Consider the following 26,517-nt stretch of genomic DNA (forward strand, 5'->3'; position numbering starts at 1 on the left):
CTAGGGTCCAAATGTCTTTTAAATGTTGTAATTGTATCTGACTCAACAGCGTCCTCTGGCAGCTTGCTCCGTAGACACACACACTCCGTGTGAAAATGTTATCCCTCAGCCCCTCTTTCAATCTTTCCCCTCTCACCTTCAACCTATGCCCTCTAGACTTAGACACTGTGAAAAACACTGTGATCATTTGTCATATCTGTGCTCATCGTGATTTTATTTTCCTCTTTAAGGTCTTTCTCTGCTCCAGGAAAAAAGTCCTAGCCTAGGCAGCCTCTCCTTTTAACTCAAGCCCTCTGGTCCTAGTAACATCTTGGTAAATCTTTTCCGCACCCTTTCCAATAATGACATTCTTTTTTAGTTTAGTTTAGAGATACAGCGCAGAAACAGGCCCCTCGGCCCACCGGGTCCGCACCGACCAGCAATCCCCGCACATTAACACGATCTTACACTCACAAGGGACAATTTACATTTTACCAAGCTAATTAACCTACAAACCTGCACGTCTTTGGCATGTGGGAGGAAAGCAAACATCTTGGCGAAAACCCACGCAAGTCACGGGGCTAACGTACAAACTCCATACAGACAGCACCCGTAGAGGTAGCTCTTACTAGAGCAGAACCAGAAATGCACACTAAAGTCGAAATACGGTGTCACCAAAGACTTATAAAATGTAACATACACCCCAACTCGTCTACTCATTGCCCTGTGATGAAGTCAAAGGATTCCAACCGCTGCCTTCACTATCCTGTCTACGTCTGTTGCCACTTTCCATGTACTGTCGTAGTCTTAGTTAACCTTCTTCACTATCCTCAATATTGCCAATGTTGGTGTCATCTGCAAATTTATGAACCAGTTCAGTTTCAGTTTAGTTTATTGTCACGTGTACCGAGGTATGATGAAAAGCTTACAGTATGTTGCGTGCTATCCAGTCAGCGAAAAGACCATACACAATTACAATTGAGCTATTTGCAGTGTGTAGATACGTGATAAAGGAATAACGTTTAGTGCAAGGTAAAGCCAGCAAAGTCCGATCAAGGATAGTCCGAGCATCACCAATGAGGTAGATAGTAGTTCAGGACTGCTCTCTGGTTGTGGTAGGATGAATCAGTTGCCTGATAACAGTTGGGAAGAAAGTCCCTGATTCTGGAGGTGTGCATTTTCACACTTCTATACCTTTTCCCAGAGGGGAGAAGAGGGAGTGGCCAGGGTGCGACTCGTCCTTGATTATGCTGCTGTGTCTTTTGGCCGAAGGGCTTGTTTCCACACTGTATCTGTAAGGTTTAAGGACTCTGTTGAAGCAGGCATGAGGGGGCAAGTTACCTACTTCTGCTCCTAACACATATGTTCCTTTGTATTGCAAATGTGTTGAAGTTTCTCACAGTAAACATTATTTTGGATGAAAATATGGAAGTTAGTAATTGCTTGCCATCACAATAAGCATGCCCATGTTTGTTGGTTTATAGGTTAGACAATTTTGCTATATCTCTGGCATCCCCCATTCTTCTGCGAAGCTTTCTGAGCAACATCTTCATTGAATCTGATATTAATTGCAAGGAAGACGCAGCTTTCTGTGACTCCGTCTGTGATAATGGACCACTCTACAAAGGACAAGTATGTTCCAAAGTAAAATTGACAACAGTATAGATTGTACATTATGCATTTATGTTATCGGTGCACAATTCAAAATATGAAATACTATTTTAGTGCTAATTTAGTTAGTTAAGTAATGTTCACTGGCTGATTTTCTTTAGATGAAGAAAATTTAGAATAGAGTTGTAAAGTGAATGGCTTTGATGATGTCCACCATTTTGATATTGATCTTACAGTGCTTTATATATTGCATTGTATATTGTGACTTGACTTGAACCAAAACAATATTTGTACCAAAGACACAATGATGTTTAATTTTAGCTTTTAGTTTTGAGATACAGCATGAAAACAGGCCCTTGGCCTACTGAGTCCACACCACCATCGATCACCTGTTCATACTAGTTCTATGTTATTCCACTTTCTCATCCACTCCTTGCATACTCAGAGCAATTTACAGAGGCCAGTTAACTTACAAACTGGCACATCTTTGAGATGTGGGAGGGATCCGGACAACCCGGAAGAAACACATGCTGTCACAGGGAGACCATGCAAACTTCACACAGACAACACCCGAGGTCAGGATTGAACCTGGGTCTCTGGCACTCTGAGGCAGTGGCTCTATCACCTGCGCCACTATGCTGCCCTGTAAATGATAAACTAAAACATCTCAAGTTCTAAAAACATATTCCATTGGCACTGGCACAGAGTTCTGTGGGTGAATTAAAGGTATTTTGCCGCTCAGCAGTTTTGGATTTTCAATGTTCATATGCACCTATGCGGTTTTTGCTTCCCAAAAATTTGCAGTTTAAAAAAAATGTATGCATGAAAATCTAATTTGCTGTTTGCTGCACTGTGTAATGAGCGAATACTGATAACTTTGCAATCCTTATCCCACAAAATCTATTCCTCCTTCGTACGATCAGAATGTATAATAGGGTCGCATGGTGGCGCAGTGGTAGAGTTGCTGCCTTACAGCACCAGAGACCCGGCTGGCTGTCTGTGCGGAGTTTGTGCGTTCTCCTCGTGACCTGCGTGGGTTTTCTCCGGGTGCTCCAGTTTCCTCCCACACTCCAAAGACGTACAGATTTGTAGGTTAATTGCCTTGGTATAATTGTAAATTGTCCCCAGTGTGGGTAGCATAGTGTGTGGGGATTGTTGGTCGGTGCGGACTCAGTGGACTGAATGGCCCATTTCGGCGCTGTATCTCGAAACTAAACTAAAAAAAAATGGAAATGAAGCAAACCAGGTGAATACTGAAATCATAAATTTTTATCTGGACTGTCGTATATTTATTTGAAGCACATTTGTGTTCAATGTACACTGCTCCATTAATCAATAACCTGTTTTTTTAATTCACAGCTAAGTAGGCTGGCTAAGTGTGCAAAGGTGATGGTGGCTATTGATCTTGCTGGCTGGATCAATGATAGCAATCAAGCACTGCAAGCTGTTGCCCAGTGCTATGGGCTTCTGGCACCCATGATCTTTCACAGGATTCCTTCAGCTCCAGTTGTGCAGGTCAGAATGCATGAGAACAACAGCACAGCCTGTTTCTCTGTTACTTACCTCATGTCCAAATTGCGTGGTTATTCAAAGGCAGTAGAAACAATATAGAATATACAGCATAGAAACATGACATTTGGCACGTTGAGTCTGCTGCTGTTCGTGCTCTGGAAGAGTCTTCCCCACCACTTTCTACTATTCTTATTACCAGGACTTTCTGTTTCTTTCTCCTCGCTGTGTTTGCCTAGCTTTTATTTAAATGGTAAAATGGTCTTTGGCATAACTATATGTCATCTGTATTTCTCATGAGTTATTAATGATTATTGTATATGTATTATATTTTAACATATTTGTTTATTTTATATATTACATATATATTTATATGTAATTATTTATAGATATTTATGTATCACATTGTGGGGGTCATGCTCACCCCCACCCCCATAAATGGAATCATCTTTTTTTGTCGCCTTTCAACCCTTAAATAATTTTAAAGGCGGATTAATTTGTCTCTTCGTTTTCCCTTTTAAGGCAATGAGCTGTTCAGTATTTCCTGATGGGCATTGCTCATGATAATCCTCAAAAATATTTCAGTACTTTCTACCTTTGTCATGATGAGGCGAGTGGAACTGTGTGGTCCAGTCAAACATGGCATCAAGGAATGAAAGAGTAGAGACGTTTTCTGTCTGTTGGCACAACTTTGGTAAACCGATTGAAAGTTTTTTTAAAATTATAAAATTACCTACAATAAATCCCGAGAATGCTGGAAGGACAAAGTTTCCTCCAGATAACTGATTTTCATTGCTGAGAGTCTTATTGTTTCCCATCCTCAGGGATCCCACTACTACCTTCTTCACAAGATCCACTAGTATTTCTATTATTTCTGCTTGCTCTTGCTTTTCCAAACTTATTTCTACTAATCTTGACTCTGTTCGTTCCCTCAGCTGCATCTCACATCCATGATGCCTCACTCCTCTGTCCCTCCCTATCTGTCCCCCCCTATCTGTCCCCCCCTATCTGTCCCCCCCTATCTGTCCCCCCCTATCTGTCCCCCCCATCTGTCCCCCCCTATCTGTCCCCCCCTATCTGTCCCCCCCTATCTGTCCCCCCCTATCTGTCCCCTCCTATCTGTCCCCCCTATCTGTCCCCCCCTATCTGTCCCCCCTATCTGTCCCCCCCTATCTGTCCCCCCCTATCTGTCCCCCCCTATCTGTCCCCCCCTATCTGTCCCCCCCTATCTGTCCCCCCTATCTGTCCCCCCCTATCTGTCCCCCCCTATCTGTCCCCCCCTATCTGTCCCCCCTATCTGTCCCCCCTATCTGTCCCCACCTATCTGTCCCCCCCTATCTGTCCCCCCCATCTGTCCCCCCCTATCTGTCCCCCCCTATCTGTCCCCCCCTATCTGTCCCCCCCTATCTGTCCCCCCCTATCTGCCCCCCCCTAGCTGCCCCCCCTATCTGTCCCCCCCCTATCTGTCCCCCCTATCTGTCCCCCCATCTGTCCCCCCCATCTGTCCCCCCCTATCTGTCCCCCCCTATCTGTCCCCCCCTATCTGTCCCCCCCTATCTGTCCCCCCCTAATCTGTCCCCCTATCTGTCCCCCCCTATCTGTCCCCCCTATCTGTCCCCCCTATCTGTCCCCCCCCTATCTGTCCCCCCCTATCTGTCCCCCCCTATCTGTCCCCCCCCTATCTGTCCCCCCTATCTGTCCCCCCCTATCTGGACCCCCCTATCTGGACCCCCCTATCTGGACCCCCCTATCTGGACCCCCCTATCTGTCCCCCCCTATCTGTCCCCCCCTATCTGTCCCCCCCTATCTGTCCCCCCCTATCTGTCCCCCCCTATCTGTCCCCCCCTATCTGTCCCCCCCTATCTGTCCCCCCTATCTGTCCCCCCTATCTGTCCCCCCTCTCTGTCCCCCCCCTCTCTGTCCCCCCCTCTCTGCCCCCCCTCTCTGCCCCCCTCTCAGTCCCCCCCTCTCTGTCCCCCCCTATCTGCCCCCCCCTCTCTGTCCCCCCTCTCTGTCCCCCCACTCTCTGCCCCCCTCTCTGCCCCCCCTCTCTGCCCCCCCTCTCTGTTCCCCCTCTCTGCCCCCCCCTCTCTGCCCCCCTCTCTGCCCCCCCCTCTCTGTCCCCCCCTCTCTGTCCCCCCTCTCTGTCCCCCTCTCTGTCCCCCCTCTCTGTCCCCCCCTCTCTGTCCCCCCCTCTCTGCCCCCCCTCTCTGTCCCCCCCTCTCTGTCCCCCCTCTCTGCCCCCCCTCTCTGCCCCCCCTCTCTGTCCCCCCCTCTCTGTCCCCCCCTCTCTGCCCCCCCTCTCTGCCCCCCCTCTCTCCCCCCCCCTCTGCCCCCCCTCTCTGCCCCCCCTCTCTGCCCCCCCCTCTCTGCCCCCCTCTCTGTCCCCCTCTCTGTCCCCCTCTCTGCCCCCCCTCTCTGCCCCCCCTCTCTGCCCCCCTCCCTCTCTGCCCCCCCCTCTCTGCCTCTCCATCTCTGCCCCCCCATCTCTGCCCCCCCCTCTCTGCACCCCTCTCTGCCCCACCTCTCCGTTCCCCCCCCCCCTCTGCCCCCTTATTATTCATTTCAGTTCTCATTCATTAACATTTTTCACAATAAGCGTCAAAATATAGCTTTTTATTTCTTTGTTGTAATTCATTTTTGGTCATTTTCAATTTAAAAGTTTATCTATTTCTGAAACAGCATGGTGATATATTTCCCTTAATCGGGGAAGCGGCATTCTACAATGTACTCATGACTTACTCAGACTAAAGCTTTGATAGTTACAGTGGTTCATGAGATTCCCCATGCAATGGTACAAAAAGGAATGACCGCATTTAATAATTGTGTGACAGATTCTCATAAAATGCCTCTGTATCCTGCAAGAGGTCGTTGCTTACAAACAGAAAAAAGCAGCTGGAGTCACTGAAAGTGTGCAGCATATGATCGCTTGTATCACGTATTACTTGGCAAAGGTACAGTATTTGTATTTTATCTTCTGTTCAGAAAATCTACCATCGAGTCATAGTGTCTGACAGTGTGGAAACAGAGCCTTCAGCCCAACTTGCTCACACCAGTCAACATGTCCCAGCTACACTAGTCCCACCTGCCTGCATTCAGCCCATGTACCTCTAAACCTGTCCTGCCATGTACCTGTCTAAATGTTTCTTAAACGTTGCGATAGGCCCTGCCTCACCTACTTCCTCTGGCAGCTCATTCTATACACCCACTGTCCTTTGCGTGAAAAAGTTGTACTTCAGGTTCCTATTAAATTTTTTCCCCTTAACCTTAAACCTGTGTCCATTGGTTTTTCAGTTTCTTACTCTGAGCAAGAGATTGTGTGCTTCAACACGATCTATTCCTCTCATTAATTCGTACACTTCTATCAGATCACTCCTCATCCAAGGAATAAAATCCTAGCCTGCTCATCCTCTCCCTATTGCCAGGCCCTCTAGTCCTGCCAACATCCTTGTAAATTTTCTCTGTTTGATGACACTTTTCCTATAACACAGTGCCCAGAACAGAACACAATACTCTAAATGTGGTCTCACCAACGTCTTATACAACTACAACATGACCTCCCAACTTCTCTTCTACATGTTAGTGCTCCCAAAATGCAACTCCTCGCATCTCTCTGTATTAAGTTCCATCAACCATTCCTCATCCAAACTTGAGTTTTGTTAATTATACTGTGATATAGAAACATAGAATCATAGAAAATAGGTGCAGGAGGAAGCCATTCGGCCCTTCGAGCCAGCACCGCCATTCATTGTGATCATGGCTGATCATCCACAATCAGTAACTTGTGCCCAACTTCTCCCTATAAACTCTCTTCTTAAACCAACTTCTCTTCTATAAACTCTGATTCGTCATTCTTGGCATCCAAATCCTTTGGTCCACTTCAGTTCCACTTTGGTGGCGGCACAATGGGGCAGAGGTAGAGTTGCTGCCTTTCTGCGCCAGAGATCCTGGCTACAGGTGCTGTCTGTCTGGAATTTGTATGGTCTCCCTGTGACCACATGCATTTTCTCCGGGTGCTCCAGTTTCTTCCCACACTCTAAAGGTGTACAGGTTTGTGGGTTAATATGCTTTGGTAAATTTGTACATTATCCTTGGTGTGCAGGACAGCGCTAGACGAGGGTGATGGTTTGTCAGCACGGACTTGGTGGACCGAAAGGCCTGTTTCCGTGCTGTATCTCTAACATCCAAAATAAATTTTAGTTCAAAGAAGTGTTTGTGTTTCTCTCCCACGGATGCTGTTCAGGGCTTCCAACATTTTCTGTTTTTATTTTGGATTCCCAGCATCTGGAGCTTTTGCCCCAATCAATTCCATTTGATGTGATTTCACCCACTCGATTCATTTTAATCACCACACAATTTCCTAATCGCATCTGCACTGCTTAATTGAAGCTCTAATTTAGAATATGCATTAGCTATTTTATTTAATTATCTCTGGCTGTGCCTTCATATGTTTTCAATGTTCTGTTTTTGTTGGGCATGTATACTCCCATCTCTCAAATGAAGTATTGTTGTTTCTGCATTCCCGATATCCATGCGCCTCACCTCAAATGTTTCAGACTGGGCACCTGCAGAGTAAATGGCAGATTATCACATGGGCACACTGTGTGAACCTGTGCTCCCCAAATGGATGGGAGGATTTTTACCATTTTCCAATGAAACTCATTGTTGGCTGGCTGTTTGCCACGATTTATGACCATGTTCAAAAGATGCCTCCCAACTTACATGAATTACTCCAAATGCATTAACATATATCATTAAAAAGAGGAGACTAATACATGGTAATACACACAGTACACCAGATACAATGTCACCAATCCCCTATATTACTGAAGCATTACTGACCTTACTGTGAATTTAACTTCCATCAAATTAACAATAACCTTCAACGAGCTTTCCGAATTGCTTACTTTCCCTGAATATTTGCCTTTTGTGAATCACGCACGAGGACAACCAGATCCCTCGGCACTTCAGAGATCTAATATCTGTTACTGTTTCGGTAATATTTTTTATCTGGGTATTCATAAAAATGGTTTGTGAACATTTCTTATTCTTCATTATATTTTCCGTTTCAGTATTTTACATCAATTGCCAATTTGCTCAGCTGGTATCAAAATACAATGTTTTTCTTCTGAAGAAGGGTCTCGACCCGGAACGTCACCTATTCCTTTTCTCCAGAAATGCTGTCTGACCCGCTGAGTTACTCCAGCTTATTGCGTCTGTCTACAGTGTTTTTCTTAGTTGTTAATACTATTAAGTCATGTTCAGTTCAGAATATTTATGTAGTTCTGAAATCAAAAGGGTGAAACGCTGAGTTACTCCAGCAAATTAAAAAATAATAATAATTGTTTCTCAGATTCCTATTAAATCATCTTCTTGATTCCGCTACTGGGTAAAAAAACTCTGCATTTACACTATTTAATTCCCTCATGGTCTTGTCACCTCAATAAAATCAACCTTCATCCTCCTGTGCTCCACGAAATAAAGTCTTCACCTGTCCAACCTCTCTACCTCAGGCCCTCGAGTCATGGTAACATCCTCATAAGTCTTTTCTTTATCCGTTCCAGCCTAATAACATTTTTCCTAGACAGGATGACCAAAACTGAACACAATACTCCAAATGTGGCCTTACCAATGCCCTGTACAACTGAAACTGGTGTGCTTTTTATCGCATTTGCCTCCTCAAGGATGGACGTTAATGCATTTAAAGCTGTTAGAGTAGATTTAGTAACAGAGATTTACCACATCAAAACAAACCATTTGACTCCCTAATATTTATTGTCTCCAAATTACACCAAATCCCTTCTGTAATTCGTCGTTACACTTGGCAATTTACGGTGGCCAATTAATCTACCAACCTAAACATCTTTGAGTTGTGGGTGCATCTGAAGGAAACCTTTGTGGTTACTGGGAAAATATACAACTCCACACAGATTGTATCCAAGACCAGGATTGAACCTGGTTCTCTGGTGCTGAACTGTGACATTGTACCGCCTGCATTTACTGGACTAATTCATGTAACGGGCTAGTTATCTTTGGAGGAAATGTTGGACTAGATGTCTGCTGGAGTTCAGAAGAATGAGCAGTGACTTGATGATGATAATAGTGATAATGATAAAAGTAATGACTTGATAATAATGAGTAGTGACAAAGTACCGCAGGGCCCTGATAGTTTTAGTTAAGTTTACTGTTATGTGTATCGAGGTACAGTGAAAAGCTTTTTATTGTGTGCTGACCAGTCATCAGAAAGACCATACATGATTACCATCGAGCCATCCACAGTGTACAGATACAGGATAAAGGGAATGACATTTAGTGCAAGGTAAAGTCCAGTAAAGCCAGATCATAGATAGTCTGAGGGTCTCCATTGAGGTAGATAGTAGCTCAGGACCGCTCTCGTTGAAAGGATGGTTCAGTTGCCTGATAACAGTTGGGAAGAAACTGTTCCTGAATCAGAAGGTATGTGCTTTCACACTTCTGTACCTCTTGCCCAGTGGGAGAGGGAAGAAGAGGGAATAACCAAGATGAGACTCGTCCTTGATTATGCTGGTTGCCTTGCCGAGGCAGTGTGAAGTGTAGAGTGGTTCTGGTGAGGATATTCCATCCTGTTGGAAAATCTGGATCTAGAGATCATTGTTTTTAAAAAAGGGGTGATCTATTTAAGAGAGACATGAGGTGAAATATATTATTTTAGCGAGTCTTAAATGTTGAACTCTCTTCCTCAAACAGCGTTTTTGAATATATGAAAAATGTTATGAAAACAGATCCTTTGTCCCTTCTCAACCACACTGATCAAGATGCCCCATCCAGGCTAGTCCCATTTGCCCACGTTTAATATCGCTCAAAACCTTTCCCATCCATATACCCATACAAATGTATTTTTAATGTTTTAATTGTACCTGCCTCAACTACTTGCAGGTGCAGCAGACAGTGAAGAAAGTTGATGGCATCTTGGCCTTCATTGCGAGAGGATTTGAGTTTAGGAGCAAGGAGGTCCGACTGCAGTTGTACAGGGCCCTGGTGAGACCGCACCTGGAGTATTCTGTGCAATTTTAGTCTCCTAATTTGAGGAAGGACATTCTTGTTATTGAGGGAGTGCAGCGTAGGGTTCACCAGGTTAATTCCCGGGATGGCGAGACTGACATATGATGAAAGAATGGGTCGACTGGGCTTGTATTCACTGTAATTTAGAAGGATGAAAGGGGATCTTATAGAAACATATAAAATTCTTGAAGGATTAGACAGGCTAGATGCAGGAAAAATGTTCCCGATGTTGGGGTAGCCCAGAACCAGGGGTCGCAGTTTAAGAATAAGGGGTAGGCTATTTAGGACTGAGATGAGGAAAAAAGAAATCACGCAGAGAGTTGTGAGTCTGGAATTCTCCGCCACAGAAGGCCATGATCATATTGAAAGGTGGTGCTGGCTCAAAGAGCCGAATGGCCTACTCCTGCACTTATTTTTCTATATTTCTATTTTCTACATCTGGCAGCTTGTGTCATATACACACCACCCTCTGTACGAAAACATTGTCCCTTGGGTTCCTATCTCTCCTCTCTCACCTTAAACCTATTCACTCCAATTCTTGATTCTCCTACCCTGGGAAAAAAAAGAGTCCGTACATTCACCCGATCTATTTCCCTCATTTATATACCTCCATTAGATCACACTTTGGCCTCCTGTGCTCCAAGGAATAAGGAAAGAGATCCGAGGAGAGATAGCTGAATGGATAGCAAATTGGCTCCATGGAAGGAAGCAGAGGGTGATGGTGGAAGGTTGCTTCTCAGACTGGAGGCCTGTGACTAGTGGTGTGCTTCAGGGTTCGGTGCTGGGCCCATTACTGTTTGTCATCTACATCAATGATTTGGATGAGAACATACATGGCAATATTAGCAAGTTTGCTGATGGTACAAAAGTTAGTGGTTTTGCAGATAGTGAAGATGGTTGTGAATGTTTGCAGCAGGATCAGGATCAATTGGCCAGGTGGGCAGAGGAATGATTGATGGAATTTAATACAGAGAAGTGCGAGGTGTTGCATTTTGGGATGTCAAACAAGGGCAGGACCTACACAGTAGGCCTCTGGGGAGTGTCGTAAAGCAGAGGGATCTAGGAGTGCAGGTGCATGGCTCCTTGAAGGTCGAGTTGCAGGTAGATAAGGTGGTCAAAAAGGCTTTTGGCACATCAGTCAGAGTATTGAGCATAGAAGTTGGGAGGTCATGTTGCAGTTGTATAAGATATTTAGGAAAATAACTGCAGATGCTGGTGCAAATCGAAGGTATCACAAAGAGCTGGTATCACAAATTGGTTAAGGCGGACTATCTCCTCTATTGTATCCGCTGTTCCAGATGTCAACTTCTCTAGATCGGCGAGACCACACGAAGGCTCGGCGATCGTTTCATTCAACGCCTTCGCTCAGTCCGCCTTAACCAACCTGATCTCCCGGTGGCTCAGCACTCCAACTCCCCCTCCCACTCCCAATCTGACCTTTCTGTCATGGGCCTCCTCCATTGTCATAGTGAGGCCCACCGCAAATTGGAGGAACAGCACCTCATATTTCGCTTGGGCAGCTTGCAGCCCAGCGGTATGAACATTGATTTGTCTAACTTTAGATAGCTCCTCTGTCCCTCTCTTCCCCTCCCCATTCCCAGTTCTCCCACTGTCTTCCTGCCTCTAACTACATCCTTTCTTTGTCCCGCCCCCTCCCCTGACATCAGTCTGAAGAAGGGTCTCGACCCGAAACGTCACCCATTCCTTCTCTCCTGAGATGCTGCCTGACCTGCTGAGTTACTCCAGCTTTTTGTGATACCTTGTATAAGATGTTGGTAAGACTGCATTTAGAATGGTGTGTAGGAAAATAACTGCAGATGCTGGTTCAAATCGAAGGTAGACACAAAATAATGATGTTAACTAGATACATTTGTTAATCATCAGGTCTGCACATAATACACAAAGACAACGACTTTATTTGGTCTAGACGTGATACACATGGACGGCGACTTAAATGGATCAATGTGTTCATCGCATTGCTGAGTTTGCATCAATCGCCCAGGTTGTAAAATATCGCGTCAAGCATCACATTAGGCTTTGCGGTACTAAATATTTTACTTAAACGCCTGGCAACACTATCGTAAATATTCTCTGCACTCGATCCAGTTTAATGAATGGTTCTTTTCTACCATAGAGTGACCAAAAATGAATACCGTACTCCACGTGTGAATTCAGCAATGTCTCGTACAACTGCAACAGAACAGTTAGAAAACATTTGAAACATTTTAACTATTACTGTACGCAGGTATTACGATGTTGGAAAGAATACAATCTTGCATTAGAAGTCGCGGAAATTGGAAAGGAGACTCTGCTCTCAACACTCCGTGTGCCCAATGTGGATCTAAAGGCTTTGGGAAGTAAAGAAAATATTGAACGAGCGCAAGGAAAAGAGGTGCATGCTCTTTTGTTACAATTACTTGGCAATAAAAATTAAATTTTTAATCAGTGTGAGATTTTGTGAAAAGATAATGATTATTATATGCTGACATTGTGCAAAATAAAGTATGAACTGAAATCTCAGATTTCCATCTTTCCATTAGTCATGACTTTCTACATTGCCCATTAAATGGCACTGAAGGTTAAGTCCAATAATTAATAGGATGATGGACACAAAAAGCTGGAGTAACTCAGCGGGTCAGACAGCATCTCTGGAGAAAAGGAATAGGCGACATTTTGGGTCGAGATGCAACCCGAAACATCACCTATTCCATTTCTCCAGACCCGCTGAGTTATTCCAGCTTTTTGTATCTATCTTTGGTTTAAGCTAGAGGTCTCCACATCCGTCTCGCCAAGAGATTTTAACACGTTCTGTGCTGCAGCTTGGCTTCCCCCGTCTTCGCTTATCAGCGCGTCTCCAGTTCCCTACCGGTCCCGACACCGCTCCCCGTTTCTGCGCTCCTCGCTCCTCCAGCCTCGGCGCCCCTGCTCCGCGCCTCGCTTCCTGGAGCTCTTCGGCCCCTCGCCGCTCCTGCTGGCCCTCCAGCCCTTCTCCCCGCTCGCTATCTCCGTCAGCCGGGCTGCTGGGCTCCGTTTCCACTTGGCCCGCACTCAACACCAAGGCTGGGGCCGCTGAGCAGAGCCATGGCCTGATCCTCCGCCTCAGCTCCCAACGCCCGGCCCAGCTCTCACTGCTGATTGGCCTCCGCTGCCGATCGGCCCCTCCCCGGCTCCTCTTCCTCCTCCTCGTCGGGCTCGACACTCTGCTCCTCTTTCTCTGCCTCCTCCTGCAAGGCTGTCGAGCCCTTCCTCCCTGGGCCCTTTGCCCTCAGGCCCTGGCAGGTTGCCCCCTCCAGCGCTCGCTGCTGCTGTCCCTGCAGATCTCCTGCCCCTTCGGCTCGGGTTCTTCCTGCTGTCTCCTCCCAGCTCGCTCAACCCCATCCTTTCCTCTTCCTCCTCCTCTTCTACTTCCCCCGGTCGGCGGCCCTCTGCTTCTTGGCCTTGCTCTCCTGCTTCCCTTCCCGGCCACTTGTCCCGCTTGCTGGCCAGACGTCTTCCCAGCTGCTTCTTGTGTCTGCGGGCTTGGCAGCCCTTCTCCCAGTTCCTCTTCCTCCGCCGCATCTTCCAGCTTCTTCCCCATTTTTAACAGCACAAAAATTTACCATTTTGGTGTTTTTTTCAAGGTAAGAACGTACCTGTTGCATGTGTTACTAGTAATGCCGGAAGCTGCCATGTACTTCAGATGGCTTGAATTTATTCCATTTGTTTTATTTTAAATTCTTTTTTGAGTTCATTAAATTTATAAAACTGCCATTTCTTTATTTTTTTCCTACGGCCCGCAAAAATGAGCCAAATATATAAGGTATCACAAAATGCTGGAGTAACTCAGTGGGTCAGGCAGTATCTCGGGAGAGAAGCAATGGGTGACGTTTCGGTGTTATATTTTAAAAATTATTCACATTTTAAAGTTTTTAAAACTGGGCATGCGCAATTGGGTCTCCGTTGATCTGGTACTTACGTAAAACGGTTGCCGCTTCCGCGCGTGCGTAGAACAAATGCTTCCGCTTCTGCGCAGTTGGGGCCTGTTGAGCAGGGCTTGGCCGCCTGTCTCTTGGGGACGGGAGAGTCGCCTGGTGCCGGGGGAAGCAGCCTGGGCCTGGGCCTGGGCCTGGACGTGACTGGAGAGGGGGGGGGGGGGAAGGTGGAGAGAGGGGGGGTGGAGGGAGAGGGAGAGAGGGGGGAAAGGAGGAGAGAGGGGGGGTGGAGGGAAGGTGGAGAGAGGGGGGGTGGAGGGAGAGGGAGAGAGGGGGGGAAGGTGAAGAGAGGGGGGTGGAGGGAAGGTGGAGAGAGGGGGGTGGAGGGAAGGTGGAGAGAGGGGGGGAAGGTGGAGAGAGGGGGGTGGAAGGGGAGTGGGGTGGAGAGGGTGCTGCACCAATGTAGGAGAGGCAACCCGGGGGGGGGGGGGGGGGGAGAGGGGGAGGGGGTAGAGGGGAGGGGGTAGAGGGGAGGGGGGGGGGAACGGGTGCTGCACCAATGCAGGAGTGGTTTGGGTCCAACGGGTCCACTTGGTCTAGTAAAAACTAGGCATGCAGATACCAATAAACTTAATCTGCTTTGATGAAAGCATTTTGCTCTGCTGGTCTGCGTGACTTCAGATCATCAGTAGGAAACTGTCTGAAGAAGGGTCTCGACCCAAAACATCACCCATTCCTTCCATCCGGAAATGTTCATGAGTTGCTGGTTACTCCAGCATTTTGTGTCTATCTTCGGTTTAAACCAGCATCTGCAGTTCTTTTCTTCGCAGTAAGAAACTGTGAGTTTTCAGGAGAGGGTGTATCTGCTGCACCAGCCAGAGATAACTGCATATGCAACTGACTTAAAGAAAACAAACTAGGTGCTTGTAGACTGTTGGAATCTAAAATTCAAGATAACAGCAGTTACAGATGCATGGGATAATCAAGACAGAGAGGGATTTGCCTAGTTTTTACTAGACCAAGTGGACCCTAGTGAGGGAAGGCGATCAACCTGAAGTCGTTGTGCACGTGGGCACGAATGACGTCGGGCGGAAGAGGAAGGAGGTGCTACAGCGGGAGTTTAGAGAGTTGGGAAAAGCGCTGAGAAGTAGGACGTCGAAGGTGGTTATCTCTGGACTGCTACCGGTACCTCGTGCTGGTGAGGCCAGGAACAGAGAGATAGAGGGTATGAATTTATGGCTGAGGGGCTGGTGCAGAGAGCAGGGATTTAGATTTCTGGACCACTGGGATCTCTTCTGGGCTAGGGGTGACTTGTACAAAAGGGACGGGTTGCATCTTAACAGCAGGGGGACAAACATTCTGGCAGGCAGGTTTGCTAGTGTGACACCTGTGGCTTTAAACTAAGTAGTGGGGGGGAGGGGTTAACAAATTGTGAATATGAAGATGAGGTCAAAGGGAATACAGGAGATATTGCAAAAGACTCTCGGAAGAATGGGAACAGAAGTTCTAGAGCGGAAAAGAAATTAAGGGCAGGGCCAATTGTGAACAATGTGAGAGAGGAGGTAAATACAGAAGTTAAAGTGTTGTACTTAAATGCGCGTAGTATAAAAAATAAAGTGGATGAGCTTGAGGCTCAGTTAGTCATGGGCAAGTATGATGTTGTAGGGATCACTGAGACATGGTTACAAGAGGACCAGGGCTGGGAACTGAATATTCAGGGGTACACAACGTATAGAAAAGACAGACAGGTGGGCAGAGGGGGTGGGGTTGCTCTGATGGTAAGGAATGATATTCATTCCCTTGCAAGGGGTGACATAGAATCAGGAGATGTTGAATCAGTATGGATAGAAATGAGAAATTGTAAGGGTAAAAAGACCCTAATGGGAGTTATCTATAGGCCCCCAAACAGTAGCCTCGACATAGGGTGCAAGTTGAATCAGGAGATAAAATTGGCGTGTCAAAAATGTAATGCTACGGTGGTTATGGGAGATTTCAACATGCAGGTAGACTGGGAAAATCAGGTTGGAAATGGACCCCAGGAAAGAGAGTTTGTAGAGTGCCTTCGAGATGGATTCTTAGAACAGCTTGTACTGGAGCCTACCAGGGAGAAGGCAATTCTGGATTTAGTGTTGTGTAATGATCCTGATCTGATAAGGGGACTAGAGGTAAAAGAGCCATTAGGAGGCAGTGATCACAACATGATAAGTTTTACTCTGCAAATGGAAAGGCAGAAGGGAAAATCGGAAGTGTCGGTATTACAGTATAGCAAAGGGGATTACAGAGGCATGAGGCAGGAGCTGGCCAAAATTGATTGGAAGGAGGCCCTAGCAGGGAAGACGGTAGAACAGCAATGGCAGGTATTCCTGGGAATAATGCAGAGGTTGCAGGATCAATTTATTCCAAAGAGGTGGAAAGACTCTAAGGGGAGTAAGAGACACCTGTGGCTGACGAGGGAAGTCAGGGACAGCATAAAAATTAAGGAGAGGAAGTATAACATAGCAAAGAAGAGTGGGAAGACAGAGGATTGGGACTCTTTTAAAGAGCAACAAAAGTTAACTAAAAAGGCAATACGGGGAGAAAAGATGAGGTACGAGGGTAAACTAGCCAATAATATAAAGGAGGATAGCAAAAGTTTTTTTAGGTACGTGAAGAGGAAAAAAATAGTCAAGGCAAATGTGGGTCCCTTGAAGACAGAAGCAGGGGAATTTATTATGGGGAACAAAGAAATGGCAGACGAGTTAAACCGTTACTTTGGATCTGTCTTCACTGAGGAAGATACACACAATCTCCCAAATGTTCTAGGGGCCGGAGAACCTAGGGTGATGGAGGAACTGAAGGAAATCCACATTAGGCAGGAAATGGTTTTGGGTAGACTGATGGGACTGAAGGCTGATAAATCCCCAGGGCCTGATGGTCTGCATCCCAGAGTACTTAAGGAGGTGGCTCTAGAAATAGTGGAAGCATTGGAGATCATTTTTCAATGTTCTATAGATTCAGGATCAGTTCCTGTGGATTGGAGGATAGCAAATGTTATCCCACTTTTTAAGAAAGGAGGGAGAGAGAAAACGGGTAATTATAGACCAGTTAGTCTGACATCAGTGGTGGGGAAGATGCTGGAGTCAATTATAAAAGACGAAATTGCTGAGCATTTGGATAGCAGTAACGGGATCATTCCGAGTCAGCATGGATTTACGAAGGGGAAATCATGCTTGACAAATCTACTGGAATTTTTTGAGGATGTAACTAGGAAAATTGACAAGGGAGAGTCAGTGGATGTGGTGTACCTCGACTTTCAGAAAGCCTTCGACAAGGTCCCACATAGGAGATTAGTGGGCAAAATTAGGGCACATGGTATTGGGGGTAGGGTACTGACATGGATAGAAAATTGGTTGACAGACAGAAAGCAAAGAGTGGGGATAAATGGGTCCCTTTCGGAATGGCAGGCAGTGACCAGTGGGGTACCGCAAGGTTCGGTGCTGGGACCCCAGCTATTTACGATATACATTAATGACTTAGACGAAGGGATTAAAAGTACCATTAGCAAATTTGCAGATGATACTAAGTTGGGGGGTAGTGTGAATTGTGAGGAAGATGCAATAAGGCTGCAGGGTGACTTGGACAGGTTGTGTGAGTGGGCGGATACATGGCAGATGCAGTTTAATGTAGGTAAGTGTGAGGTTATTCACTTTGGAAGTAAGAATAGAAAGGCAGATTATTATCTGAATGGTGTCAAGTTAGGAGGAGGGGGAGTTCAACGAGATCTGGGTGTCCTAGTGCATCAGTCAATGAAAGGAAGCGTGCAGGTTCAGCAGGCAGTGAAGAAAGCCAATGGAATGTTGGCCTTCGTAACAAGAGGAGTTGAGTATAGGAGCAAAGAGGTCCTTCTACAGTTGTACCGGGCCCTGGTGAGACCGCACCTGGAGTACTGTGTGCAGTTTTGGTCTCCAAATTTGAGGAAGGATATTCTTGCTATGGAGGGCGTGCAGCGTAGGTTCACTAGGTTAATTCCCGGAATGGCGGGACTGTCGTATGTTGAAAGGCTGGAGCGATTGGGCTTGTATACACTGGAATTTAGAAGGATGAGGGGGGATCTTATTGAAACATATAAGATAATTAGGGGATTGGACACATTAGAGGCAGATAACATGTTCCCAATGTTGGGGGAGTCCAGAACAAGGGGCCACAGTTTGAGAATAAGGGGTAGGCCATTTAGAACGGAGATGAGGAAGAACTTTTTCAGTCAGAGGGTGGTGAAGGTGTGGAATTCTCTACCTCAGAAGGCAGTGGAGGCCAGTTCGTTGGATGCTTTCAAGAGAGAGCTGGATAGAGCTCTTAAGGATAGCGGAGTGAGGGGGTATGGGGAGAAGGCAGGAACGGGGTACTGATTGAGAGTGATCAGCCATGATCGCATTGAATGGCGGTGCTGGCTCGAAGGGCTGAATGGCCTACTCCTGCACCTATTGTCTATTGTCTATTGTCTATTTGGTTTATGACTTTTGTAGTAAAATACTTCAAAATGCTAACTTCTTTTGCAGTACACTGTCAGATTCTTTCAAAAGCTGGAGATGATCATAGTGATGGCAAATTTACCAAACTGTATAAACCTAGAATTTATTCAGGATAATAGATCATTAATACAATGTCTGCACTGAACGTTATGGTTGATTAGTGAATGGGATGGCAACCATTCTTTTAAAATTAAGAGAATTCACTCTTTATCTTCCAGAGCTAAATGTGTACATGGGTAAGGATGGGAGGGGGAATGCATCTTTGATAGATAATTTGCCAGATAATTTTAAAGGTATGAATCTTGTTCATGAGAATCCTTTTCAAATTCATCTTAACTTGATTATGTTTACAAATAAACTGACAATCTTTGTTTTCCTAAATATTCTCAAATATTCTTGTGCTTTGTTTAACTAGAAGAAATTGGAAAACACCACTGCTGAGGACAAATTAACAGCACAGGCCACTTCAGAACAGTTGAAGGCAATGGATGAAGTTTTGGTTGATCTGGCAAAAGATGGTAAGAAATGTAAAGCTTTGTGTTGTGTATTCATGCCAATACACAAGAGTTGCAACTCATAGTTTTATTTGTACTTAAGCAGAGGTAACAATAAGTGCTATCGTCTTCACAGTCTGGTCGCGGTCTGCCTGGAAGGCAGCGACCGGCAGCGTACATAGTCAAGGTGGGAGTGAAGATCCGGACTAGATCGTGTGTGGAATGTGCAGCATGCATATTGAATGTGATGCTATATATATATAGTGAAGGTGAACTAGCATGCACAATCTACATCCTTCCTCTCAAGGAAAGAATACATAATAAAATAAAGATACAGTAGTCGCCGTGGATCTTATAATATATATCACCGTTCATGTGCAACTAACATAAGTACAGGTAAACTGATATTGACAAAGGCAGTCCAAACGTAGCCCGTTGAATGTCACTCAAAGTTCAAGTGTTAGGCCTGGTACTTCACGGTGGGCCGGCAGGCACGACCTGCACGTGTACGGTACAGTCCCGCTGGAGACGAGACCGGTGGAACCGGCCCCAGAGAGTGCGGTGACATTGCTGGCGATGGGACGGGAGACGATGGCGGGAGGTGAGGTGGCAAGGCCACAGGCGAGGCCGGAAGGGCTGACAGACCGGGCAGCGGAGGCATAGACAGGCCGGTGTCCCCAGAGGGGTACGGGTGGGTTAAACTTGAGTGGTTGGGGAGGAACAGATGTGGTGCCGGTTCGCACACTGGCAGGATGTGCTGTCGGTTCCGTCTGTAAATTCCGCCATCGGCTTCGACTAAATACGAACGAGGCTCGGGCGCTGGCCGAGATATCACCCCCAGGCGGTCGTGACCCTTTTCAGTTCGTAGGCGGACCACCTGACCGTTAGCCAGTGGTGGCAGAGGCCTGCTCGTCTTGTCGTACCAGCGTTTTTTGATGTCACATTTCCGTTGCAGCTGGGACTGAACATCAGATGGAAAGCGAACTTGTGGCTCCAGTGTATGTTTAGCAATGGGTAAAGTGGTTCTTGTCTGCCTGGACATTAGACGTTGCGTGGGTGAACCAAGGATCGGATCGCGGGAGATGTTCCGCAGGTTTAGTAAGTCGAGGAAAACGTCTGATCTCGCTCTGCGGGAATGTTCCATTACCTGCTTGGCACTCCGGACGGCACGCTCCGCTAGCCCATTAGACTGAGGGTACTCGGGGCTACTAGTGATGTGGCAAAAGTCCCAGCGTGCAGCAAATTCTTTGAATTGGAGGCTGGAGAATTGGCTGCCGTTGTCGGAGAGTAGGCGATGAGGAGCCCCGTGGACGGAGAAATGGCGTGCAAGCTTCTGGATCACTGCCGCAGAGGTGAGGCTCGGGAGCAGATCGATCTCGAACCACCCGGAGTACGAGTCGACTATGACTAAGTACCGCTTCCCGTTCCACTCAAAAATGTCAGTTGCCACGATGGCCCACGGGAGGTCAGGAACCGGGTGTGGAAGGAGTGGCTGTTTCTGCTGGTGCGGCGCCAGGCTGTTGCACAACGCACAGGACTCTACTTTTTGACGAATATAGTCAGACATTCCAGGCCAGAAGAACATGCTCTTAGCTCTCGAGATCGTTGCTTCTGTGCCTGGGTGTCCCCCATGGATGCTGTCGAAGTACTTGCCATGTAAGGAGGCAGGAATCACAGGTTTGTGGCCCTTTACGACAATACCACCCTGCAGGACGAGCTCATCGCGGACAGAGAAGAAGGGCTGTAAGGCAGCCGGCAGTCTGTTCTGCTTGACCGGCCACCCATGTCTTATGACAGAGGATAGTGCTAGGAGGGTGTCGTCGGCAGCAGTCTGGGCTGCCAGGTCCTCCAGGCAGGACGAGGGGATGTAGGAGACCTCGTCTCCTGACGAAGGAGAGCCGCAGGTTGCCCGCGGAGCTCGAGAAAGGGTGTCTGCCAGGTGCATGTCCTTGCCCCGCTTGTAGACTAGAGAGATGTCGTACCTCTGAAGCTGCAGCATCATCCGCTGGAGCCGCGCAGGGGCGGCGTGTATTGGCTTGCTTACAATGCTAATGAGTGGCTGGTGGTCTGTTTCGATCGTGACCTTCTTGCCGAAGATAAAATCATTGAATTTTCTGCAAGCGAAGACGACCGCTAGCAGCTCTTTTACGATTTGCGCATATCGTTGTTCGGTGTCTGTCATAGTACGAGAGGCGTAGGCAACAGGTCTGTGGCCGTCACCGCTGTTTTGAAGGCAGACGGCACCCAGTCCATACTGCAAGGCATCGCAGGACAGCGTGACAGGCAACTTGACATCGTAGTACGCGAGAGTGGGGGCACAAGACATCTGTTGTTTCAGAGTGTCGAACGCTCTCTGTTGCTGTTCATGCCAGCCCCAAACAGTGTCTTTGTGAGTTAGTAGGCGTAAAGGGGCAGATATTTCACTAAACTTCGGGATGAATTTTCCCAGGTAGTTGACCATCCCGAGAAAGCGCTGCAGACCGGTCACATCGGAGGGCGCTGGCAGTTCGTTGATCGCGATCGTTTTAGATGGATCGGGTTTGAGACCGGTGCTCGTGAATATGTGGCCCACGTAGTTGACTTCGCACACCCGGAATTTACACTTAAGCGGGTTGAGCTTGAGATTGATCTCTTTGGCGTGGTCGAGGACTTTCTTCAGATTCGCGTCGTGGTCCTCGACATTCTGACCGGCGACGAGGATGTCGTCAACCACAATTGAGCAGGGGTATCCGGCAAATAGCTGTTCCACGGTGCGTTGAAACACCTCGCTAGCTGAGTTTATGCCGAAGGGCATACGTAAAAATTTGAAACGTCCAAACGGTGTACAAAAAGTGGTCAGGTTGGAGGAGTTGTCATCTAGCGGAATCTGCCAGAAGGAGCTTTTTGCGTTGAGGACGGAGAAAACTGTCGCCTTGCCCAGTTGCGCTGCGACATCTTCCACCGTGCGCATGGGATAGTGTGGCCGTTTAATGGCGGTGTTTAAATCCCTGGGATTAATGCAAATCCGTATCTCCTCCGTGTTTTTTTTAGAGGCAACCACCATGGTAGAGACCCAGTCTGACGGGTCCGTGACAGGGGCAATCACTCCCAGATCCACCATCCTGTTGAGTTCACTCAGCACGCGGTCCCGCATAGCATGGGGAATCCGGTGGGCGGGACGGACGACCGGTAAGACCTCTGGGTCGATCGTGATCTTGTAAGTGACCGGAAGCTTGCCGAGCTTGTCGTTAAAGAGCTCACCGTACTGCGAGAGGAATCGCTGGGCGGGGGCATGTGCGGAAGCCAGTTGATGGACCACCGAGTCGAAGGCAACCAAGCCTAAGTCGATGCAGGCAGCAATGCCTAGCAGGGAAGGAGTGTTTTCCCGGACAACCAAGAAAGACAGTTTGTGAACCCGGGACGTTAGCTGGCACTGCAGCTCAACAGTTCCGACGGGCTTGAATGAGCCCCCTCCAAAGGGAAGCAGTTAGGCCATGGTTGGCTTGATGCCCTTGGCATTACAAATCCTGTGGAGCTCTGATAAGGTGATAACGTTGCAGCGAGCCCCTGTGTCGAGCTTTGCAGTAACAGGCACTCCGTTAATGAGGAGGGTGACCATGGGATCGAGATGTTTTGCAGATGGGTCTGATAAGGAATGTATATTGATATTCAGTCTGTCGATAGCAGCTAGGTCATGCTCATTAAACACAGGGAGTGGTGCAGGTGCTGCGTGAGACGGCTCTGGCTGTAGCAGATGAACCGACTGTTTTGTCCCGACTCTGTTCCCACGCGAACGACAGCAGCGGACAAAATGGTTTCTGCGTTTGCAGTAATTATCGGTCCCAAATACAGGGCACTGCTCCCGAATCCCAGCGTGTGAGCCCCCACAGTTACTACAGTTGTTGATGTGACCGGCACAGGATCTGCCGGGCACTTCAGAAAGTGGGCGTTGAGCACGGTAAGATGTGCCGGCAAAATTCACATCAAACGCAGAATGGGGTCCCGGCCCCAAGGATTTAGTGTGTGAGGCAGTTAGCTCAGCAACTCGACAACGATACTCAGCCACCTCTAGGGTGAGGTCAGCATCACGTAGTAGTTCATCACGCACCTTGTCATCAAGGATGCCACAGACCAGTCTGTCCCGAACGCGCACCGGCTGGCAATATATCTCAGGGAGCTAATGTAAGATTCAACAGGCTCACCTTGCCTCTGGTTGCGAGTAAAAAATCTGTGGCGCTCCATAACGAGATTCGAGCGCAGCTCGCAAAGCTGTCGGAACTTTGTCAGGAGGCAGTCCGGGTCCTCCATAGATTCCGCCGGTACCTGAACGCCCGCGGGAGTTATCTGGGCCGGCGCGTAGTGGAACCGGTGAGCACGGCGAATGGCCTCACTGCCCGCCAGGTTGAGGAGAATAGCAGCACGAGTAGCTGGAGGTGCAGCATGATGTGCTGCCTGAATATAGATCCTGAAATCCTCCTCGAAGATGCGCCAGCGTTCAGCGAGGTCGCCATCGAATACGAGTGGGTCAGGCTTGCGAAACGCTCCAGCCATAGTGAGACAGTAAATCAAAAAAAAACAAACTGAAGTAGTGGGTCGAGAAACTTCTGACGCCATGTTGTGTATTCATGCCAATACACAAGAGTTGCAACTCATAGTTTTATTTGTACTTAAGCGGAGGTAACAATAAGTGCTATCGTCTTCACAGTCTGGTCGCGGTCTGCCTGGAAGGCAGCGACCGGCAGTGTATATAGTCAAGGTGGGAGTGAAGATCCGGACTGGATCGTGTGTGGAATGTGCAGCATGCATATTGAATGTGATGCTATATATATATAGTGAAGGTGAACTAGCATGCACAATCTATACTTTGTAGATACCTTTTGGCAACGCATGATGAAACTGGTGGTTTACTTTTTGTATGTAAGAGGCATTTCTTGTTCAAATATTAATGATGCAATCAGCTGTAACACAGCCACTTGTTTTGACAATCATGAATTTAAATTCATGACTTTTAGATTCTGTACCTTTAAAAAGGAGATGAGGAGGAATTTATGTAGTCAGAGAGCGGGAATCTGTGGAATTAATTGCCACAGACAGCTGTGGAGATCAAGTCGATGGATATTTCTAAATCAGAAAATGACAGATTCTGGATTAGTAACAATATCAGGGGTTATGAGGTGAAGGCAGGAGAATGGGGTTGAGAGGGAAAGATAGATCAGCCATGATTTAATGGCAGAGTAGATTTGATGGGATGGTTGGCCAAATTCTGCTCATGAAGTTATGAACAATCACACTCCGGAGCTTTGAGTACAAAACACAGGTTGATACTTCAGTGCAGTGCTTTAAGAGATATGCACTGAGATATCATCTCTTTCGACCGGTATGTTAAGCTACATCTGTTTATATCCTATCAGGCATAAGAGAAAAATTTCACAGCACCATTGTGAAGGGGGGCAAGTTAAGCTGGTTATGCTGGCCAATGTATTAACCTGCAGTCAGTATTGCAAAATTGAGCTGATGCTGCCTTACTGTGGGATCCTTTATCGGCTGTGAAGTCTTTCATTTTGGACATTCTAAGATTATGAAAAAATTGGGATATAAATCTATGATGTTTTCTATTAACTATTCTTTGCAGTTGTGATTACAGTAATTCACTGTGGAAATACTGTCCCTTTTATGTTTCTATGCCTAGCAACGTTACCAGTGAAAATAGAAGAATTGACACCAAGTGAACGCTCTACTACACTTTATATGACCATTTTATTTGGACCAATAGAAACCGCTCATCAGAAAGGTAGAATGTTTCAACTTGGAGTACGTCAAATACCTGTATTTTTATTATTTTTTAAATATGGCTCAGTGTATGTTTACTCTGCTTCAGACCCTGGGAACTTTCTGAGATCAGAGTACAATCAATACCATTTGTGAACATCCAGTAAAAAGATGGGATATAAAGGGAAGAGTAGTGAGAATACAATATATATGTATTATGATTAATATTGATCTAAAAATGTGAGATGGTCATGCATCAAGAAGACCTTGCACAGATTTAGAATGAAAAAAACTGTTGAAAGGATATAGAGGATGCCAATGATTGGAGGACTAGATTAAAAGGAGTGGTGAAGTAAGCTTCTGAGGGGTGATGCGGTCGATGTTTGTGGCATGTCAAATGGTGAAAGATTTTTCGAGATAGCAAGGGTAACAAGGTACCAGTTTGTGCTGCTGCTTCACTGCTCCAGGAACCCGTATCTCATCCTGGCACGTCCGCTTCTGTCCATGTGCCGTGGCACATTCTCCCTCGGGCACATCAGTTTCCTCTGGATGCGCCATTTTCCTTCCCGATCCCAAAGGCATGCTGGTAGATGAAGTGGTCACTATAAGTTATGGTATTAAATGGCAAAAAAGAATCAAACGGGAGTTGAGGTATGTAAGAGAAAACACGTTGCAAGGGGTAGAGGGAAATGAGGAGGGGGGAATGGAATAAATGGATGGCCCAGCTGTGAGCCAGCATGGACCTGATGGTTCGAGTGGCCTTCTTCTGCGCCATGAAAATTTAAAAAAAGCTCAAATTCTGGAATTCTGACACAAAATCACACTGGCAGGGAGGACGGTGGTATAGAATTGTTTCGGAGGTATTTAGGCAGGCATGTGAACAGGCATTGAATGGAGCAATATTGCTCGTGTGCCGGCAGGTGGGATTACTTTAAAAATTACCATTGTGATCAGCCCAGCCATCATCGGCTGAAGGGCCTACTCCTGTGCTCCACTGTTCTATGTTTTATAAAAACAAAAATGCTGCAAAAACTCTGCAGGTCAGGCAGCATCTATGGAGAGGGAAACAAAGTTAATGTTTCAGGTCACAGCCCCTTCATCACAGGGTGATAGTCAAGGTTTGTTTTCATGATTGGAAAGCCTATGACAAGTGGGCTATTGTAGCGATCAGTGCTGGGATCTTTGCTGTTTGTTATAAACATTAATACAGTCATAAAGTCATACAGCACAGAAACAGGTCCATCGACCCAACTTGCCCATGCCAACAAAGATGCTTCATCTACATGAGTCCCACCTGCCATGTACCTGTCCAAATGTCTTTTAAATGTTGTTGTAATAATTCCCTCAACTCCATCTTCTGGCAGCTCAGAAACAGGCCCCATAAACCTAGCTCATGAAAGCCATATCTTCGCTGATCAAATTTCCTCAAATATCCCCATATTCCTGTACGCTGTCCTTTCTCAGTACCCCTCCAAATGCCTTTTAAACATTGTAATTATAACGGCCGCTATCACCTCCTCAGACAGCTCCTACCAGATAATCACCAGACTCGTGTGAAAAACCTAATCCTCAGATCTCCTTTAAATGTTTCATCTCTCGCCTTAAACCTGTGCCCTGTAGATCTAGATTCCTCCAAAGATTCAAACTATCTACCCTCATATTTTTATAAATCTCTTTCAGGGCACTCCTGAGCTTCTTATGTTCCAATGGAAATAA

At 46.7% G+C, this 26,517-nt stretch overlaps 1 protein-coding gene across 1 annotated transcript in view; it reads left to right on the forward strand.

The window, feature by feature from the left end:
* Positions 1-26,517, forward strand: part of cfap54 (cilia and flagella associated 54) — a 300,159-nt gene that overhangs the window by 99,234 nt on the left and 174,408 nt on the right. Inside the window, exons 25-30 of the mRNA XM_078420057.1 lie at positions 1,464-1,611; positions 2,950-3,105; positions 5,934-6,053; positions 12,386-12,532; positions 18,975-19,077; positions 24,722-24,823. Coding sequence (XP_078276183.1) covers positions 1,464-1,611; positions 2,950-3,105; positions 5,934-6,053; positions 12,386-12,532; positions 18,975-19,077; positions 24,722-24,823 — 776 coding nt within the window. The remainder of the gene's footprint in view (positions 1-1,463; positions 1,612-2,949; positions 3,106-5,933; positions 6,054-12,385; positions 12,533-18,974; positions 19,078-24,721; positions 24,824-26,517) is intronic.

The sequence above is a fragment of the Rhinoraja longicauda genome, chromosome 23, assembly GCF_053455715.1.
Source record: "Rhinoraja longicauda isolate Sanriku21f chromosome 23, sRhiLon1.1, whole genome shotgun sequence".
Lineage (NCBI taxonomy): Eukaryota > Metazoa > Chordata > Chondrichthyes > Rajiformes > Arhynchobatidae > Rhinoraja > Rhinoraja longicauda.